This window comes from Protopterus annectens, chromosome 13.part0 (genome assembly GCF_019279795.1).
Source record: "Protopterus annectens isolate FY-2018-M chromosome 13.part0, PAN1.0, whole genome shotgun sequence".
Taxonomy (NCBI): Eukaryota; Metazoa; Chordata; order Ceratodontiformes; family Protopteridae; genus Protopterus; species Protopterus annectens.
Window position 1 is genome coordinate 385,392,918 of NC_056747.1, and position 17,837 is coordinate 385,410,754.

At 39.8% G+C, this 17,837-nt stretch overlaps 1 protein-coding gene across 3 annotated transcripts in view; it reads right to left on the reverse strand.

Annotated features, from left to right (window-relative positions):
* The window catches only part of PWWP3A (PWWP domain containing 3A, DNA repair factor), a 705,148-nt gene that overhangs the window by 94,426 nt on the left and 592,885 nt on the right, over positions 1-17,837 (reverse strand). For all 3 annotated transcript variants that reach the window (XM_044054007.1, XM_044054008.1, XM_044054006.1), the window contains one exon: positions 7,105-7,180. In XM_044054007.1, coding sequence (XP_043909942.1) covers positions 7,105-7,180 — 76 coding nt within the window. The remainder of the gene's footprint in view (positions 1-7,104; positions 7,181-17,837) is intronic.

Below are 17,837 nucleotides of genomic sequence, written 5' to 3' on the forward strand. Positions count from 1 at the left end.
TGAGACGTTCTCGGTAGGTGATCTGGGGGAACCCTCTCCTTCATCCAAGTCCGTATCAGTGGTAATGGACTCAGGGGAGGCCAAGTGCCTCCTCTTACACTTGCGCTTATGAGGTTCCTCTCCAGTGGGACTCTCTGGAGAGGATTCGTAAGCCTCCGGGGGTTCCCTGAGGGGAACAACCTGGGGTTGCTTTGGCACGGGCTGTCCCTGAGACAGGGTAATGGGAGCAGAATCCAAAATCAGAGGAGTCTGGGTAGGATCTGAGTAGGTGAGCTGTGGTCTCAACCCCTGGGAGAGAACCCTTTCCACTGCCCCGAATGCCGATGGAGAGCACACCCCAGTAGAACGTAAGGGTGAGGCTCTCCCCGGCACCAAAGCAGGGATTGGAGCCGATGGCGGGGTAGCCTGGGCACAGAGGATGGGATCCGAAAGAGCGAGATCTTGACCTTCGGGTCTGACTCCCCGACCACGGCTCTGAGAGTCCCCTGGATCCGAGATCAGATCCAAGGAATTCAGGGTGATGGCCAACGTCGAGGAAACGAGAACCATCGGCGCCGACCCAACAGCTCCAAAAGATCTCGGACCCAAGAACCCTGAAGCGTCGGGTCAGATCGGGGAAGGAGCAATAGGGTGGAACATAGTTGAAGAAGGACCCTCTCCAATGGGAGAGGGTGCTGGTAAGACCCCCATCTGAATCTGGTTCTGGATGACCCTCCTCATCAGCCTGTCCATATCAAGGTCAGAAATGCACTGAGTCGACCTGGAGGAAGCGACTGACTCAGGTCTGGGTCTGATCTGAGGGGAGTGCCTCGGCTCCGATGGCTCCAGCGAGAAACGGGGAGAGCGGAGCCGAGGAGAACGAGACTTGGGTGCCTTTGAAGAGGGGCTGGAGAAAAGACTCCCTGTCCGGTGATCTTTTTCTGGGCCTGTCCCTCTCTCTGTGGCGCTTCTCCCTTCTGTTCCTACCTCTCTGGGATGACTCCGATGAAGCAGGCCTGGCGGGAGGTTGAGTCCCTGCTTGCACAGTGCCACTGGCTGGGGAGGAAACCGAGGCGGACTCCAGGGCAGAAGCTGGTAGCAGACCCTTAGCCACAATATTAGCCCCACGATCCTTCAACGCCCTAGTGTTAAAGCCTGAACAAATGTCACAGGATGCAGACAGATGGGCGACCCCTAAACATAGAACACACAGTGTGGCCATCGGCTGGTGAGAGCTTATGACCACACTCTGCACTTCTTAAAAAGAACCTTAGGCTGTTCAGCCATAGTAGAGGCAGTAAAAGCCCTAACGGCCCACTCAAACACACACTTAAACAGGGACTGGACCTAGGCGGGAAACCAGTATCACAAAAAAACACTTACAACTTTTTTTTTTTTTACTACACAACTAACACTACGACCAAACGTGAAGGGAGGAAAAAAGGGAAAGGTATTCACACTCAACTATCACAAAAAAAAACAAAAAACCTTACCACCTTGTTTAGAGCTCAGAGACCACGATGCTAACTCAGAGCGGCAAACGAGATATGGGGCTAGATAGGAGGAAGTGATATAATATAGGTAAGGGAGGAGCTTGGAGTTGATGCTTGAAAGGTTTTGCCGGCTCGAATCCGAATCGGACCCGTATACACATATGTGCAGAAAGAATGAAGTCAACTACTTCAGATCTACTATATGCGCACCCTGAACAGACATCAACCTGGTTATCAGGAAAAAAGATACTCCTCAATACTGAGCCTGCAAGCTATTCTAAAAACTACAGGCCAATAACTCACCTTCCGATGATGTACAATATATACATACTGGAATTATTACTGACAAGAGTTTATAGTCATTTAGAAGAAAATGCGATCATAGCAATAACAAAAGAGAAATCAAAGATAATTTGTTGTTAAATAAAAGAATAATGGAGAATTGTAAAAGGGAAAGAATCTAAGTGTAACATGGATACATTACAAAAAAGCATTTGATGGCATCTCACATTCATGGATAAGGAGTGCTTACAGATGTACAAGATGCACCCTACATTGATCATTTACATTACAGTGACAATGCAACAGTGGCAAACCACACTGCAGCCAAGCCATGATAAAGGCCAAATTACTATCCAAGGGATAAAAATCCAATGGGGGGTATTCCGGGGTGACTCTGTTGCCACTGCTCTTTTGTTTGGCCCTTAACCCATTAATCTGTACCAGATTAGGTCATGGCTATAATCTGGACCCCCAGAAAACAACAAAGTGTAAAGACTTTTCTTTTTGTTGACGATTTAAAACTGTATAGTTCATCAGACGAGGAGCTGAAAGCTCAACTGGAAGTGGTCAAAACTTTTTCAGATCATAGAAGAATATCATTTGGTCTTGATAAATGTGCAAAACATTTTAAGCAGGAAAGCTGCAGCACCAAATGTAATAGAAAGGAACTTGAGCAGGAGGAACTGTATAAATATTTGGAATTGCTGGATTGACAATAAAACATGAACAAATATAAACACTCAGTAAGGAATATTTTAGAAGACTAAAATAAATAATGAAAATAGCCTTGACATCTAGGAGCAAAGACCAAGCTCTAAACCAATTTGCTCTTCCTGTTCTAAATTACAGTTTTTGGGTGACTGACTGGCCAAAAAAGGTACTGGATCAGTTTGACAGGAAAACAAGGAAAATGCTTCACACTTATTAAATGACATATAAAAATCACTATATACCATGATTATATATCCCTCATTCTGAAGGAGGTATGGGCATCCTCAAAATTGATTACGTGCATAGATCTGCAATTGTAGGACTGCATGCATCTTTACTGACCTCATCAGATCCAAACATAGTGAAAGTTTTGAAATATGAAGAGAACAAGTCTAAGATGACTTCCCTGCTTAATTTAGCAAAAACATATATTTGGGTATGTGGTCTGGCTTTCTGAATCAGCCTGAAGGATGAGAAGCAATTGGGGATATACATACAGCTAAGCCTTCCATCATGTATCTTTAAATGAGGTGCTGAGATCCCGAAGCAGTGAGAAAGAGTTGTGGCATTTTGCTTCTGAAGGAGAAAAACTGTGTTTATAAAAAATGGCCCGATCTGAAAAACTCTTTTTGCACTGTTACTCAATGTAGTGCCTATTCAAGGGGCAGAATGGGTTTTCTGCAGAGTTGTTTTGTTAATGCAAAGGATTTGTCCAGAAAGCGAACTGCAGATAAGTACAGGTTGTAAGTCCCAATGGCCTCCCCAACATTCCCCCTTGCCTGCTGATATACTATGCCATACATATACTGTCCATGTGATTCACCTAGATATGTCTGGATAACAACTACTGCAATGACATGAGCATTAAAGAACTGCCCAGTAACATACTGCCGTGAATCTATGACTGCAGTCTTCCACCTGAAATGCCCCCACTCCGATGGTGGACATACATGTCAGAGGTGGGAAAGTTACATAGCTGCAGACTGTGAATTGGCTTTCCTAATTTAAGGGTGGTGGAATGGAGCCAACACTGAAGGCGATGAATACACAAGCATGCACAACAACATTAAAGTAATCCTGAGTGAAAGGAGCTGTTCACTCCATTGAAAACTTTTTCTTAGTCTTGTACAGCCATATGGGATAGGGATGGGGAGATCATGGAAACTGACATTGCTAAGCAATACACAATATTTGAGTACACTGTACCACCCTGGACCATTCGTCTTACTATTACTTGCATGCTCATTATTTTGTTTTGATCCAAAAATGTTTTGCACTGAGTGACATCCAAAATGCGCCACAAAAAAATATCCACTGAGAAAGAAAGATGAAATGAAACAGTCTGTTTAGACATGACAGCTGCTGTACTGTTGCTAGGGACAGCTGGGGCAGAACCTTCAAGTGTGTTTTGGAAGACATAACTGCAGCCGTAATTTCCTTTTCTCAGTCCTGTCTAGCATGCCCCTAGTTACAGTGATAATTTGATCTGTAAAATTCCTCTGAAAACCCATCTAAGCTGAACAATTCAGTGTCATCAGTGACAGCATAGATAAGGCAATGGTGCACCTTCCTAGTCTACCCAGCACTCCAGACACTACCTGGTGGATGGACAGAGGGGCTCTGCAGTGTGGGAACTTGAGAGCTACTGAACTGTCAACTAGAGTCTTGATTGGAGGGGGGGTGTCACCAACTAATCTCTGTTAGGGGTGGGGAATTATATTCCCTTTCCAAAGTAATGAAGCCGCTACTATCAGAGTTGTCCCATGCCGCTATGATGGTGCTCTTAAGAATGTCCACTAAGGGTGGAACCATCTAGGAGGTCCGAAAATTAGACAGACATACCTCCTTCACTCTTCTCCAAAACGATGGATAGGGTTTGTGTCACCCTCTTTCTCTTGCATCAGTCTAAGAAATTTGTCAAACTTTGGGCTGTCAGGAAACTGATCCTGTCTCATTATCCAAGTAAGGCAGGGAACTCTTCAAATGTTTAGTTCTGGATGCAGCCTTGCATGGTCTTACAGGGAAGGCTGCAACAACTAGGCAGGGCATATATCAGCTGCTAACCACTAGGAGGCCTGCAGTGCTGTTTTGAGAAAAGTTTCTCAGGCACAGTGCCAGGATGAGGGTTGTTTCACCAGCAATAAACTATGGCCTGTGCAGACATCTTAGCTGAATGGTTCTGCTGTGTGGGTGTCATTAAGGACTGCTATGGTACCTAATGCACAAATGTCATACCTATTAACCTCAATGTCAATATGGTTGGTACCGGGGTAAAAAAAAGGGCGAACCAAAACCAGTATGGTTTCGACTGAGGTCTGTGTAATTAAGGTGTACATAAACAAGTTTATGAAGGCAGTGTTTGATGCCAAGAACTGGTGACGAGAATATGTTGTAAAAATTTGCACAGGTGTCTACAAGTGTAGATGAGTGATCAAACACCAAATACTGGAGCTGGGTTGGGCATTACAGGTGTAATATATGGGAAGGACAGCTGTTTAACAACAGTTAAAGGAATTTTCATGCCGGCTAGTTAATGATGACTGCAGATTCCCCCCACTGCGGGGAAAAACTGACAGCTGAAAGTGAGACAAAGACAAATCACATCCAGAGACAAGGAATCCTGGTGCTAGGAAATGTGGCAAAAAAAAAAAAATTATTTCATCACATACCTTCCAAGCTGACGTCACCAGCTGCTCTAGGTCTTTATACAGTGTTGGGGATAGAATTATCTGGATAGTTGGGGGTGGTCCTCACTCAGTTTCTGCTTTCCATGTTGGGCTTCCTCCATATCTGTGTGAGCTTGCACCAGAAAGGATGATTTCATTACTGTGATCACAAAAGTTTCAACTGGAAGCTTTTAGATGAGAAGCAGCTTCCAATATTGGGGCTTCTCTGGAGCAGTGTGGTATCAGGGACTTCAAAATTTTGGATGGTCTGCTTTGACAGTTCTGAGCAGGAAGATCTTGATGAGCCAAGGCTGGTGTCAGTTTGGTGCAAGACTGGAGAATGGGAACAGGGCCACTAGGGTTTTTTACCGTAAGAGAAGAGCTTATCCCATCTACATACTGCATAACTTTTAAAACATTGATATATGGTGCATAATGAGGAATTGTGCTGCTCCAGTAGGCAGAAAACAGAGAAGATGACTGCCACTAAGTACAATGTGACACTCTGAGGACTCTACCTGTAGATGGATGGGGTATGTTGAGGCCCAAAGGGGGACATGGGGACAGACCTGAGAGCTTACGCACCAATGTGAGAGATAATCCTGTGAAATAAATTGCACCTCCCACACAGAGAAAAAAAGATAAGGGGGGGGGGGCACTACTTGATTCCACGCAATACAGTAGTGCTTTCAAATGAACTTTTGTAAAGACAAAATAGCAAAATGACTGCATCTCTCTTTGAAGGTCACCTAAATATCAGACTGAAAGTATTGCAATGTAGAACTGGAGAGCTGTGAGCAGAGCGGCACCATGCAAGCAAGATTGCAATACATCACTGAGGAAATTTCAGGTACTAAGCAGTCCTAGTGCCTGTGGTACAAAGTCATACAGGGCTTCTTATCAGGTCACGCATAACATTCCTTTACTGCTACCCCCGACAGTGGGATTTTACTTGCAGTTCCTCTGCTTAAGGAAGCAAATTTACACTTCCCTTGTGGTGAATGGCTAAATGGAGGTGTGACCCATTTAGCAGTAAGAAAAGGTTTTATCTGACCATCATGCGAGTCGAGTGAGACCCCCCCCCCCAAAATATGGCACAACAATGTAAACTCCTAAGTAACACTAGAAACAAAGTGCTGCATGAGAGACCTTTATCAAAACATCACTACACTCCCCAAAACAGCAGCAGAGCAAAAAATTGAAAACAAACATGATTCAACCTTACAGAGCAAAAACAAAGGAGGAAAACTGTTGCCATAGACTACAAAAATATATTACAGGGAGCTCTGATATGTATCACACCTGTGAAGTGGGGGAGGGGGCTCCAAGAATCTCACCCAACTGAACCATGGTCAGTTCATAAGGTTCCATAGGAAGGATACTTACTTGTGCAAACACACATACTGACTCCACAGACAGACTGCATATACAGACTAGAGTTAACATTTGATGAAGCACCAACTGACCAGTTAGCATTTTCTGTCACACCGAATTACACCGGAACTGATGGCAATGGGTTTGGGAGTGGAAAAGGGGAGAAAATGGTATGAAGGAGACACTGCAGGCCATTCTCTGGGCCATACAAGTGGACATATAAACCAGCAACACATTTATATTCCTCTGCTGAAAAGGCACATTTGGAAACACTCCAAATGACCAGACTCTCTGCCTGTAAAATACAACCACACTCTTAAATCACTAGGTGTACAACCTGACTTCAAAGGAAGTATACTGTACAGAGATAACTTAGGCCACACGCACATTTAACACAAATTAAGACTAGAAGGCAGACAGAAAAGGTAGGCAGTGGGTTTCTAAACAATCTTGGACTAAATAAACAATACTTTCATAACAAACCAAATTCTCACGATTCGGGCTTACTAGTGCTACAGTGAATTTGGTTTCATAGAAATCAAAATCCAAAACTTGTAAACACAAAGAACAAACTTCTCAAATTTCTTAAATGTCCATACCTCGTCGTATTAGGTAGTCATTTACAAGTGAGTTACACCAGTCAAAGCTGTTTCGAAAGCGCTCTCGTGCAGCATCCTTTAAAAGAAGAGAAATAAAGGCATTTAACAGCAATTGTAAATTTATTCCTGGTTTGATCCCCCATGTCTCTTACAGGGCAGATATCAGCAGTAAACATTCCTTAACTAACACTGGATGGGCAATCATAAATTCATCACTAAGCTGGCCCCCCACCATGTCTTTTGCAGACAAAGGCAGACAGTAAACATTCCCTAAATACCTTTTAGCAACCACCTAACATCCCCCCTCTAATTAATATGCACTTGATACAAGGTGGATGCAACTGGGTTGGGTTGCATGGCTCGGTTTATAAAGGCCATGATGGTTGTTAGCCTAGTATATGCCTGTGAAGTGAGACTTGTATCCATCCTTAAACCTCAACTGTACCTCATTATGAGGAATGTTCCGCATTTTTATGTCTTAAAAAAGACAAAAAAAGAAAAACAATGCTCCACACTAATCCACGTTGGAAGGGTACGTCATACTTTTCCTGTTTTTGTTAGCTAATACCCATGGTAAATACAGAATCATATTAATCAAACAAAAATTTTGGAAGTATAAAGTTGCACTTTTTAACAAAGCCGTAGACTTCCTAGCTACTAGCAGCTTCATAGGAAGTTGTTAGCATGCTGTTAACAAGTGTTCCAAATTTTGCCCATTTGTTCCACAGAATAATAAATAGTTGGTGTTGCATAGCTTATAATCTTCAACTCCAGAATGTGCATCTATCTAGGTGTCTCAGTCTATATTATTTGCTTAGCTACCTGCTAAAAATGTAAATTCCCTGCATGTTCTGCTCCACTACCAGCATCACAATTTGTTCATATAATCTGTCCAGTGGACAGAGATCATCAGAGGTGCTCATCTGACTACTACTAGCAGAAGTACGTTGATGGGATGTTGTCAGCGATACATTTCTACAGCTTACAATGTTATCTGCTATACATATGCAACTCGTATCCTTTTCCTTTTATTATGCATTATAACAGAGGAAGAGAATGCTTGACAGTTTGGGTGCATGAACAGTGCCCTGAAGCTTTGGAAGCTGGCCAGCTGTTGTATCCTTGATAGGAAATAACCACTGTAGCTAAGGCTACTGCAGCAGTGATCAACATGAACATACAGAAAAAAATATATACATACATACATGCATACACAGGTCAAATGAGGTGGAAAATGTAAAGGAACCCACCTCAGAAAAACTAAAAACAGAAAGAAAGGGGGGAATGAGGGCGGAATGTAATCCTGCACCAGTGATCAGTCAGACATCTACTGTTATGGTAAGTTCTTACACAACTGTACTTTGTCCTTCCATGATCAATGCTGCAGTATTAATAACTTATGGAAGATTTCCAAAGCTGCCTAAGAAGAATGATCCCTAAGATGCATTATGATCCAAATAATATGGAAAAACTAAACCAGGAAACCCCACTTTATTCTAAGGAAAAAAAATTATCCTTGTAATATTTTGTGAAATTCTGAAGAGAAGACCAACTAACTCCTTTAAGAATAGATTCAGACTCTAAACCTTTGAAGAAAGCTCATAAAGAGGCAGCAGCTCTACTGGAATGGGCCTTAAATGGAGCCAGAAGCCTTTTACTATGGAAACAAAGGGAGTGTCTTAGAAATTCAATTAGAAATAGGTTGCATGGAAACAAGAGCACCCAACTTTTTGTCCTGGAAGATGGAAAAAGCTGATCAGACTTCTTGACAGACTTGGGTTTTGTTTAAATAGAATATGACTTGCCTATGGACATCCAGAGAATGTAGGATCCTTTACCAAGAATTCTGATGAGAGGGAAAAAAAAGGTGGGCAAGTTAATGGTTTAATTCAAAGACAGTTCATTAACCACTTTGGGCATAAAAGAATAAGTACACAGAGTAACACTGTCCTTCTGAAGGCTGAGAAAAGGTGGAATGCCATTAAGCAGTAATGAAACCCATTTAGCAGAAGTCAAAGCACTAACAGCACATTTTCCACGTATAAAAATTGAGAAGTAGAGGCAGCAGGCTCAAAAGGAAATAAGGTAAGCTCTTCCAGAATGTAGTTCAAATACTGAGAAGGAGGGATGGAGTTCTTGGTGGTAACATGACAAAACATCTTTCAAAATCATTCACCTCAAATCAAAACAACAGAGATGGATCCTAAGGGAGACTAGCAAAAATGAACTTTAACAGAAGAAATGCCAACTCAGAACTGAGCAAATCACATAAATAACCCGGAATATTAGGAATACCCATCTGATAATGGGCTTGATTCTGTCTAGGGCACCAAAGAAAAATTCTCTTCCATTTGGAGACAACATTTTCTAGTATTTGGATTTTTAGCCTCCTGTAAAATATTTACGCTTGTCCTCAGAAAACTGGTGCCTAAACAGACTTAAAACTCTTATTACCCAGAGTCAGACTGGAAGTCTATAGGCTTGGATGGATCAATTGGCCTTTGTACTGTGAAAGTAAGTCCATCCTGTGAGAACGTGTGAGAACTGCCCCAGGCCAGATAAAATAAAAAGGGGAACCAATGCTGCCTGGGCCAAAATGGAGTCAACAGCACCATATTTAGTTTGTCTTTCCTGATCTTCAGAAGGACTTTTGAAAATCAATGGAAATGGAGAGAAGACAGAAAGGAACCTCCTTTGCTTGGGAAAGGTCATGGCATCCATCCTCCATACCCAAAAGCATGACAGTAGAATAAAATAGTCTGAGCCGTTTGTTGTGTATGAAGGAAAACAAAATCCATTTGTGGAGTACCCCACTGATGAACCATGTCAAGAAAGACCTCCCTGTTTAGCATTCATGTGTGAGGATTTGCTCAAAAGGTCCATTATGTTGTTTCTTCCTGAGGGTATACACAGAACCTGAAGAAAAAGTGTTTAGATGCCACTTCCCAAGTTATTAAAGCCAATCTCCAGAGGCAATAAGAAAAGTAGCCCCACTGTGTGTTGACAGACCACATAACTGTGGTGTTGTCTGAGAAAACCTGTAAAGGACCTGGAGTCCAGAGGTGATGCAGAGACAGAGGAGCTAAAATAAGTGCCTTCATCCCCTTTTACACTGATGTGGTCTCTTCTTCGTTTGCAGGACCAAATCCCCTAAACATTGATAACCTTTGGATAAGTACCCCATGCCAAAGCACAGACACTTGTGAACAGATCTTGGCAAACTGGAAGAAACAGACTGAGTGAAATGTATTCTTTTCACCAAGAAAACTTAATTCTTGATGAATGCACCTTCCTCATATGGAATCTGGCTAAAGAAACCATAAGAATTATTATCCAGAGCCCTGAGGACCTCCAAAGCAGCAGTTATATCCAAAGAATGATGGTTCTGAAAACAACCTAGTCTTCTGGAAGAAAAAAACATTGACAAGGTGATGATTCTGCAGCCCATGAAAATACGATCCTGAGAGGGAATTAAACAAGATAACTTTACATTCATTGTGAACCCAACCTTGCCAGAAGATACATTACAAAATCTAAATGAGAAAGAAGAAGCTCGGCAGGAGTCTGAGTGAGGCCATCTAGATAAGAAAATATCCGAATATCTTGAAGTCTGCAGAAAGCAATGATGGAAGCTAGGTACTTTGTGAATACCCCTGGGCAGTACAAAACACAGAAACAGAAAAAGTGAAGACTCACAAAACATAATAATTTCCTGAAATGCAGATAAACAGGGATATGAAGATAAGGGTCCTTTAAATCCAAAATTACCATGAAAGCCTGAAAAGAATAATTGGAAGCAAGAACTAAACAGCATCTTGAAACTTGGGACTTTCAGGAATGTGTTAAGGAAGGAAGGCAAGATCCCAAAAGTCTCCTTTCTGGCCACCAGAATTTTTTTAAACAACTTTAGTAAATCATCATTTTAGACACTGACAAACATATTAACAGAAAAAACCCAGCCATATTAACATTTTTTTTCAATTAAACACGGTCACATATCTTCTCTTTCCTTGTAACCATCAGTCCAACATTACATAAGTTGCTGAACTCTTGCCTTCCCCTTAAACCTTACTTCTCCTCTGCAACATTAATCTGACACAATTTCCATTAATTTCGAAGTAATTTGCTCTCTTTTCAAAACATCCCTCTACCAGTTTTTTTCACTCTTTTATAATATACAATACTTCAAATGCAGTTGGTTTATACTTCAATTACCATTTGCTAGAAATTATTTTTTTGGCAGCAAACAATTAAAAACTTGGTGGTACAGCGGTTGCGTTGTTGCCTCACAGCAACAGGTTCTCCCGTTCGATTCTCAGCTAGTGTGTGAGGAGTGCCTTCTGTGTGGAGTCTACATGCCCTCCCCGCGGTCGAGTGGCCTCCGAAAGACATAAGTGAATGGGCGTGCCTTCGCTGAAGGTTGGAGTCAGGCTGGCAACTCAGCACCATAAAAATCGACTGCCAATCATTAGCGGACCGGAGTTCCGCTGTGGCGACCCCTAACCGGGAAAGGCCGAGACAAACAACAACAACAAGGCCTTACAGTGTCTAGGCAATTCAGATCTTGGGTCCCAGCTCAAAACCTCTTTCTTCCCTATCACACCTCCAACATTTGCTATCCATCTGAGGGATAAAAATACTTATGCAAACACTTTCAAGCAAAGATACTAAACCTTCTAAACTTCATTTAATACTTGGGAGCCATATATATGTATTCCATTGATCTCTTGCAAACTGCTTTTCTAAATGAAACTAAAAACTCTACTAGAGCAGGTCTCTCACTAAGATTCCTCCTTCTCTTTGCCTATATTCTTATATCAATCCCTTGTAGGGGAAGGCAGTCTCTAGACTGCAGTCAAAATGTCTTCTTGGCCTCAACCCACTCCTTTACATTTTCCTCCTGGTCTATTTGCTCCTAATAACTTGGTTCCTTTGCAAGTTGTTTGGAGGTAAATTCCAGACCGTTTTGCTTATTTTCTGTTCTCTTACTTGTTGTCATCCCTATTGGCAAAATTTCCTTTCTGCATTCTAAAGAATATGTTTTCCTTCTTCATTAATATAATATTTTGCATGGTTATTATCCTTCAAGGACCTGCATCCAAAACCCATTCTTTTATTTCAACTTCCTCTTACTTCACAATCATCCATTTCCATTCTGAACAGTAATCTTTTGCTTGTGTTATGTATAGGAGCCTTAAATATAAAGCTCTAAAACATCCATTCAGAACAGGTAATCCTAAACCATCTTGTTCTATTGGAAGGATCAACTTATCCCACTTGATTCTTGCCCTCTTCCCCTCCCACAAATTCCTTCAACTCTTTATTATAAATTATTGTTCACAACCTCTCCTCTGGTTGACAGAAAATATGCCTGACTTGTATATAAAACTAAGAGGAATAAAAACATTTTCACTGCTTGTATCTTACTATCCATAAACAGCAGCTTCCAGTTTCTCACTTCTTGTACCATCTTTTGTATAGTCTTTTTCCAAATATCCTTAGCTGCCACAACAGAAGGCTTGTTAATCTATACTCCTAGATACTTCATCTTATGTCCCCACATATATATGTATTGCTGAACCAGTTCAAGTGTGGGTACATCATTTATGGCCATAGACTTGTTTCATCTTGATTAATTTTATATTCAGGAATGACTTGCAACTATCTCAAAATGTTCCACAATACAGATCCTTTTCTGGACTTAACAGGAACAAAAAATGTCTGCAAATAAAGCCATCTTTTCTTGATTACCATACCAAATATATCCTTATATTTCTGAATCCCTTATTTTCTTTGCCAATGCATCTAAATACAAAAATAAAGGGAAAGGAGCAGTTCAAATACAGCTTAGCAGAGAGGAACCTTCCCACTTTAATTCTTGCCTTCAATCCTTCATATATTCTCCTAATTAAATCTATTATTGTTTTGGGAAATACAAATGCAATTGCTATACTCAGAAAATCCCAGATTACTCTATCAAATGCTTGCTCTGCACCAGGACCCACTAACAAAATTACTATTTTCTTACATTCTGCTTCTCTGTGATCATTGGTATTCTACTGATGTTATCAAATGTTTGCCTCACCTCCACAAAACCACATGGATCTATATCTTATCAATTGTGGAAACACCTTTCCCATTTTTTAGTTACAGCAGACAAACACTTCATAATCATGGCTTACAGCTGAAATGGTTCTATATGAAGCTTGCTCTGAGGGTGTTTACATTTTTAGGTAACCCAGCCACCACGGCTTTCTTCTAGGAAGTTGATGCTTCCCTCCTTTTAAAATACTGCCTTCCAAATCTTTATAATTTTTTTCCCTCCTAGCTTCCAAACTTCTATAGGAATACTGTAAATTTTTGAAGACTTTAAAGCAGATTTGTACATTACCACTTTTGTCTCATCTCCAATCTTAAGTTAATTATTGAGCTTCATTTACCTCTAACCTCGACATATTTAAGTCTTCAATAATTATTTTCATTTGTGCACTTTCATGATTTCCACATTTCTTTGCTCTATATCAATTTTCATAAAATTTCTGAAATATTTCTAATACCTCTACAGGATCTCTGTTTTTTTTTTCTTATTATACAGAAAAAATCAAACTGCTACTCCACGGCTGATAGTTCAAAAATACCAGAAGCTAAATTCCCCTTAAAATCTTTTATTGATTAAAAACTATTTGTACTTTTAAAATTTGCGTAGACTGCCCCTGCAGCTTATATAATATATAAACTGCTTCTATAGAAGTGTATGCAACGTGTTCAAAGCATTCCTCAAAGTCCAGTTGAATCGCTCCTCAAAATACAGTTAAATCAGTGGCGGTTAGCGCCATATTTAAGTCCTTAAAGAAGGGTTCCCTTGCGTAAAGGATAGCATTGTAAGTATCAAATGCACCAGTTGGCTTTCAATGTTGCCAACACTCACAATATGCTTCCAATGTACTTGTATAAACAGGATAACAAGTACACCAGTTGACTCAAAACTGTTGCCGAGACCCACTCTCACATTACCGCACTTCTCAACACTCACAGTGTATCTTCAGTGTTATCAGTTCAAATAACTGTAGATGTATCAGATACACAAATGGTTTGAAACTGTTGCCAAAACTCACAGTCCACTTCTGTGTTATTGTACCTCTCAATCAGCAGAAGAAAAAAACTTCAGTACCGCTGGTTTGCAATTGCGAGTGTAGCAAGTACGCCAGTAAGCTGATACTATCACAGTACACAAGATAGTTTAAAACTGTTGCCAAAACTCACAGTCCACTTCCACGTTAGCAAGTACGCCAGTAGGCTGATACTAATACAAATAGCTTTTAATCAATAAAAGATTTTAAGAGAAGTTTAGCTTCTGGTATTTTTGAACCATCAGCCGTGGAGTAGCAGTTTGATTTTTTCTAAATTTGTGTTTTTTACTTTTTGCTACTTTTGCTACTTTAGTAGTGAGTTTTACATTCTTTTAGTTAGTAGTTTTTTCTTATTATAGGCTCCCTTGGTTTGGTGACAATCCTTTCTACTTCATGTTGCCCATGTTGTCCTGCTAGAAGTTTCTGTGCTCTGCAGTTATCAAAAACAGTTGCTTAACAGCAATATTCTAAACTCATGCATACTATCCAATCACTTCCTTATTTTCTCTTTCGCATTCTGTAGTTGCTCCTTCTCTTGTTCTGTGAGAATCCCCTCATTCTGCAATATTTTAACCTTAGTCAGACCCTCTAGATAATTCTTATGTCTTAATCACATTGCTTTCTCTCATTTCTACCCTATTTTTAAATTCCATTTTCATTTTATTTCACTCACTAGCTATTCCTTCTGAAGAAATTTCTATCTTTTCTAATAACTCTTGTATAACTTCCATTACCCATTACTTAAACTCTTTTTAACAGGCAAGTGGGAAAGCAATAATGTCACATTTTTACTTCCTTAGCTTATATTTTTATCTTTGCTTTTATCAGTGCATGACCTGAATGGAAGCATAAACACCTCAAAGATTTCAATTAAATGTATATGCTCTTGTGAAATATAATTTCTATCCAGTCTAGCCCAGTTACTATTCCTTGAGGTGTAATTGGTAAATTCTGCCAGAGTACTTGCTACTGAATTTGTCTTCCATACGAAACATTTTCATTAATTTCTTCAGAATCTACCCGCTTTTGTTATATTTTCCTTTCTAGGAGCCCCTAATATATCCTTATTATTGCAAATCAAGTTTTATTCCCCACTTATAAGTAGCGTTTCCTGCTGAAAGCCGATTTCTCCCAATATTTTAAGTTCCATAATAGCAGTTTTTGGTGTGATACAAATAAATGCCAGAATAATCCTCCTCCTTTGCCAATAGCGCCTTAACACAAGTCCACCATTATTATCTTTTTCTTGCTCTTCTGTCACTATTGGAGTCCTTCTGGCAATCAGTATTATCAATTCCCCTTTCCTTAGTCCCTGATATTCTTCTGAATATTTTACTTATTTATTTTACATTTGTTGACTGGGATTGTCTGACTGAGCTGAAGAACCCTTTTTCATCGGAGGCCCGGGGAGAAAAGCTCCAACATATTATACAACTTTCATTATAAATTAGTATTAAACAGCAATGTTACAGGATTATTACAAGGCATTAAGTAGCAATACAATGTCATACAGTGTCAATAATCAGGAGTATAGCAAAACTATTTACAAGATGCATAAAAAGAAATATGTCATTAAGATGAATATAGTTTTTGGGGTAAGTGGTTACAAAAACCCAGTTTTATCATACTGCAGTTGCATGAAGGCAAGACAATTACAATAGAATGTACATACATTAGATACATACAGTACATAGAATTACATACATAGATTACATACAGAGAATATACATTCTGAAATTCGATCTGTTAAATTCACACATTTCTTTGTGAATGTGTCTCCTGCAACATTGCTATTTGCATTCTGCATTTCTTAATGCAATTCAACAGTCTTTCCTTTATACCTGTAAGGACACTTACATTCCAAGATAGTGTGGACATAGTAACCATTAAGATAAAAAAAACTGCTGTTCCCACCTAGTATACATGACAGTTTTTTGAATGTGTATTACCAACTTTTGCCTTATGTACAGATGCTAATTTTTAGCAAGCTGGTCTTTTATAAAGTTGTTTCTTCTCATCTCCATTTGAACTTTTTGCTGTAATGAAAATCCTCAAACAAAAAGCTAAACGTTTTCAGAACACCTACCTTTTAGCTGAGAAAAATCACATACAACTATGTACATGTTCGACAAATTAAGTTAAATCTCTACACAGGGGCAAGTGCCCCAAATTGACGGCTGTATTTATAGGTATTTACCTAATCTAAAATGAAGGTTACCCATGCTAAAGCACAAATTACAGCCCGTGTTCCCACTTAAATTACTAAATGTATTTTTCTACTCCCTGTTCCCTTCCCAGATGCAAAAAAATAGCCTGCACGCTTTCAGTAAACCTAAGAAAAAATGCACTGGCCACCCTTACATAAAGCTAAATTGTGCACTATTCTAGTAAATGAATTTAAGTATTAAGGCTACCAGGGAGGCTACTATTTCTTAATCTTCGTAATTTCAGATTTATTTTTCACTGAACTGATTGGACTGTAGCTTTAAAATTTGCATCTATCTCAGCAGTGTGTGCTCAGAAAACTAGATTTATTACATGCAGCAGGAGACAGCTTGTCTCCAAGAAAAACCACCATAAACAAAAGATAAAATCCCTAAGGAATAAACTGTGCCTGCCACCCAAAGACCAATGTAACTGAAGAAAACAAGGCACAGAAACACGACTGAAAACATAAAAAGTTTAAAAGTTCAATAGGGTAAGCACTTTCACACCAAATACTAGTATGATCAGACCATATAAAAACTACATTAGCAAACACTTTTAATACACTCACATTGATTCAAAACAACCAATAAAAATCAAGGAAAGGTAAAGACCTAACATAAGCTTGTATTATTTAGATAGACATGCTTTTAATGCAGGCATAATAGAAACCCTGTCTTTTAGACCTGGGTATTTACCAGCTTGCCATAATATAATCCAGTGCAATTCTCTGGTTTCAGTAAAGTTTTTAGCATCACCACCACGTACATTTCCAGAAATAATTTCAACAACTTGAACTCTAAAACCATGTTCATTCTCATGCTCCATACAATGTCTGGTAGTGCATTCTTAGTGTCTCCATTCCTAATACCAGATATATGCTCCCTGACTCGTTTCAGTGACCTGTTGGTTTTTCCTAAATAAAATCAGTGGCAAGCTATGCATGTCGCCAGATAAATCAGATTCCTAGTTCGACAGTTAGCTGTAACCTCAAATTTATACTCAAAACAAGAAACTGGATGAATAAAACATGCTGATGTGTTAATAAACATGCAGAAATTGCATTTAGGGCACTGACTGGTGCCTATCCAACCACCATCCTGTCTACTTTCTTTCTGTGTCACATTTTTATAACAGTTTTCTTTTGAGATTTCTTATTCTTAAAGGCAGAATTAGGTCTATGGCCAAACAGCCTATGAGATGTCATTGTCCAAGCTCCATATAGACCAATTCTTTATGTCGGTCATATCACTAGTATAAAATAGAGATATAGACAAACTATTCCTATTACTAGTGGCCTGAGAAGACTTGGCCTCAAAGACTTTTTTTGAAAAATATGGTTTTGCCTTATTCTCCCTATACATAACTCCCATACAAATGTTCCTTTCAACCTCACAT